Source organism: Nestor notabilis, unplaced genomic scaffold (genome assembly GCF_000696875.1).
Source record: "Nestor notabilis isolate BGI_N333 unplaced genomic scaffold, ASM69687v1 scaffold3874, whole genome shotgun sequence".
Lineage (NCBI taxonomy): Eukaryota > Metazoa > Chordata > Aves > Psittaciformes > Psittacidae > Nestor > Nestor notabilis.
Window position 1 is genome coordinate 15,059 of NW_009925039.1, and position 3,889 is coordinate 18,947.

The following is a 3,889-nucleotide window of genomic DNA, read 5'->3' on the forward strand; positions in this document are numbered from 1 at the left end:
ACGAGAGTAACGTTCCTTCCTGAGCACAGGCTGAGACACCCACAGCAGAATCAGATCCTTTTCCATCAGGGATGAACTTGGATCTGTTGGAGTCCAGAGGAGACCACAGAGATGCTGTGAGGGCTGGACCAGCTCTGCTCTGGAGCCAGGCTGAGAGAGCTGGGCTGGTTCAGCCTGGAGAAGAGAAGGCTTCTTAAGGGGAGAGCTTAGAGCAGCTCCCAGTGCCTAAAGGGGCTACAGGAAACCTGGAGAGGGGCTTTGGACAAGGGCCTGTAGGGACAGGCCAAGGGGGAATGGCTTTAACCTGCCAGAGGGGAGACTGAGATGAGCTCTTAGGCAGAAGTTCTTCCCTGTGAGGGTGCTGAGGCGCTGGCACAGGTTGCCCAGAGAAGCTGTGGCTGCCCCATCCCTGGCAGTGTTCAAGGCCAGGTTGGACACAGGGACTTGGAGCAACCTGCTCTAGTGGAAGGTGTCCCTGCCCGTGTCAGGGGGTTGGAACTGGATGAGCTTTAAGGTCCTTCCAGCCAAAACTATGATTCAGTTCTATGGGTTTCGTGTTGGGGAAAGTGGTCAATCCTTACCTCCTTACCTACACCTTTCTCAGAAGCTTTGTTTCCACAGTTGTTGCTCCAAGCAGGTGCTATCAGATGCCTTTACTCTCTGTGTTGTGTCAGTGACTGCATTCTCTTGTGCTGGTGCTGCTTGTGTAGTGCAGGGGATTCAGGGGGCTTTCCACAAGTGGTTTTTAAAGGGGTGTCAGGCAGTGCTGGAGTGCCTGGGAGCTGGGCCAGCGTGTGAGATGTCTCATTGAAAGGGCAGTTCTTCTGCCTCTGTGTCATGGCACTTCTTTTCCTCCAGGTATTAAAGTGATAGGTGGCATCAAGGAACTCACTGGAGATGAATATGGAGTTTATGTCAAGAGGATCCTTCCAGGGGGTGTTGCTTATGCGGATGGTGAGTTAAATCTGCTGCTGAGTTGTGCAAAGTCTGAGAAAAGCCCAAATCCAGTGTATTTATTTTACACATTGTCTTATTAAACATCTGAGTTGCTTCCTCCAGATTTTCTAGCAGTGGATACGTTTGTTTAGTGTGGCAGTCACTGTAACATTCACCAGGAGCCTTGCTTTGCCTTTTCAGCATACTCATGATTGCTTCATGTCTTTAAAGCAAGGTCCACCTCTGCCACACTCAGAACTTCACTTTGCTGCCTGTCCCTTCCCCCATGCCACTCTGCTTGTAGCTCCAAAATGACCCAAGATCCTTCTGCAAATGCAGCTCTGCTCTGGGGTGCTGATTCCATTCTGAGTAGCTTCAGATGAGCACGTATTAGGCAGGGCTCATCTGCGGAATTCACCTTTTATAACTTAAGCCAAAAAGATGTTTGGGGTGTTTTTTTTTTCTCCCCAGATGTTACAACATCATTTTTGCATCTAATAAAGAAAATTAAATGGAGAACAGGTGGAAGTGCCACTCGTGGTTTTCTACCTGACCTCAAACTGCACAAAGTAAAAGCTGTATTGCATTTTTTGGGTACTGACTTTCGTAACTTCCTCCAGCTGAGGAAGTGCTGTGACACTGGCACGGGCTGGTCAGGGAGGTTGCAGAAACTTCATCTATGGACATCTTGAAAAACAGGTTGGATGAGCATGTCAGGCACAACCTGTGCATATTTCATCCTGTCTCTGGGCAAAGGGAGGAACTGCCTAACCTCTCCCAGTCCCTTCAAGCTGTATTTTCTGCAGTTTCTACCCATTAGTTTTCTTTTCTAGGGCGCCTGCAGCCAGGAGACCAGATCCTGGAGGTCAATGGAGAGTCCCTAATTGGGGTTACAAGCGAGAGGTACCATGTCCAAATGGAAATTGTGCATTCATGTTGCTTTTGTATAATTCTGGGAAGTGGCTCAGGCTGCAGGTTGAGGACATAAGGGCATTGCTTCGTCTGCACTCCGACGCAGCCTGTGCTGAGAGCCAATTTGGGAATTATCAGACAAAAAGATTCTATATAAAAATAGACCAGTGAACCCAAACTGTGCTTGTGAGATATTCAGATGTTTCCCCAAAATACAGCTCCTGGCACCCCTACTCCATCTGCTGCAGCTTCTCAGCAAGCCCCACAGCTCCCAGCACAGGAGATTAACCAGTGCCTAAGCCAGAGTGCTGCTCTGTGCAGGGATTCCCTCTGGAGCTGCAGTCCAGCCCCTCAGCTCCCTGGCAAGGAAATACTTACCTGATCCAGAGGAATACTGCACTTTTGGGGCACCCTTTTCATTAATCGTAGTGCTAGCCTGCTGGCTGCCTTCCATTCCTACTGGATAGATGCTTAGGAAGCGGCATGAGGAACTTCTGCTCCCAAATGCCCAGAGTGGCTGGGTTTGGTGAAAGAGGCCCCTGAGGACATCTCTGCAGTGTGTGTCCCCAGCACACTGCCCTGACTCCCATGGGGACACATGTATTTTGAACAAGAAAGCAGTCATCCCTGAGATGGATATTTCCCAAGAAAGGAGGTGTGCTGGGAGGTACTTGCTCACCACCATGTGAATCTTCTGGGTCTTCTTTGTTATTGGGGACTTCTCATTTATTGCAGAGTGGGAAAATCAGGCTGTGACTTGACTGCCCTGTACAGGGCAGGGAATGGGGGTGTTCCACAAGCAACCAGACAAAAAAAGGTCACTTGGCTGGTCGTGGGTTGGTGCCCAGGCCATGGGCCTCTACCCAGCTTGCCATGAGCCCTGGTAGGTGGCTGGATGAGTGGTGGAGCACCGCTGTGAGCTGGTGTTGACATGCGGTGATCCTTGTCTTGCAGGGCTGTGGACATCCTGAGGACAGCATCAGCCACCAGCCACATGCGCCTTCTGATAGCCCGTGATGACGATGCCAGGTAAGAGGTGTCACCTCGCGCTGGGACTGAGGATCACAGCACTTGTGGGCACTGTAAGCTGGGCTGCCTTTGAGCTAACCAGGCTCAAAGCCCACAGTGAAGAGAGAGGTGGCCAAGTGTCTTTGATAACTGTACACTGGTGCAAATGCACTGGAGCTGCAATAGGAAGGAAGCAAAGCTGGTGGTTCCAGCCCAGACTGTGCCAGGTCTGTTGGGCATGCTGGCATCCAGCAGGCTTCTGAGGGAGGACCAGGGCAGCTCCAGCCTTGGCTGCAGGGGAATATGGGCTTCTTCAGCTCCCTGTGGCTTACCACATCCTGCAAGACCTTTGGATGAATATGTACAGGGGCAGCATGATCTTCCCTTTCCTTTTGAGTTAGATGCATTGAGTTAAGGTCTTCATTCCTCAGAGGATTCTTCCTTCTCAGGGAGGACAAGCAGTTTCTCCATTAAGACTCTCCACTTGCTGCTCCCTGGAAAACCTTGCTTTCCCTAGACTCAAAAGGGAATCCTCCTAGGGTTCAAAAGGAGAAGGAAAGATTTCAGTTTTGTCTTAGCTGGATTTAAGCTGTGTGGAACAATGAGAGAGGGCAGGGTTGTGGAAACCAAGGTATGGGATTAGTGGGGTCTTTGCCTGCATGCCCTGGGAGATCTGGAATGATGTGCTGGAGTATCCTCTCCCTTGAATAGAAGCACAGGTCTGGACACTTGAGGTGCACCAGGAGCCACCAAAATGAGAGTGGGTCTGGGCAGAGCGGTCACAGGCTGGTGGCACTGAGGCTTTGCAGTGCCTGTGGGTGGCTGGAGATTACAGAGGAGTTTGCTCAATGTACCCACATCCCGTTAGCATCAGAGGTGATGGTTTCATTCCTTATCCATCAGCAGCTGTGGAGCATTAGTGCCTTGGCAGAGCAGTGAGAGAGCTGTAATGACAGGGATGAGACTCATTTTGACACAGTAATACACTGGTGGAAGAATTATTTGCTATTAATGATACTATTACCTACGCTAT

At 50.4% G+C, this 3,889-nt stretch overlaps 1 protein-coding gene across 1 annotated transcript in view; it reads left to right on the top strand.

Annotated features, from left to right (window-relative positions):
• LOC104404432 (syntaxin-binding protein 4-like) overlaps window positions 1–3,889 on the top strand; it is a gene marked incomplete at its 5' end in the record, with an annotated part of 27,933 nt that overhangs the window by 4,720 nt on the left and 19,324 nt on the right. The window contains 3 exons of the mRNA XM_010012861.1: window positions 859–954; window positions 1,770–1,839; window positions 2,803–2,877. Coding sequence (XP_010011163.1) covers window positions 859–954; window positions 1,770–1,839; window positions 2,803–2,877 — 241 coding nt within the window. The remainder of the gene's footprint in view (window positions 1–858; window positions 955–1,769; window positions 1,840–2,802; window positions 2,878–3,889) is intronic.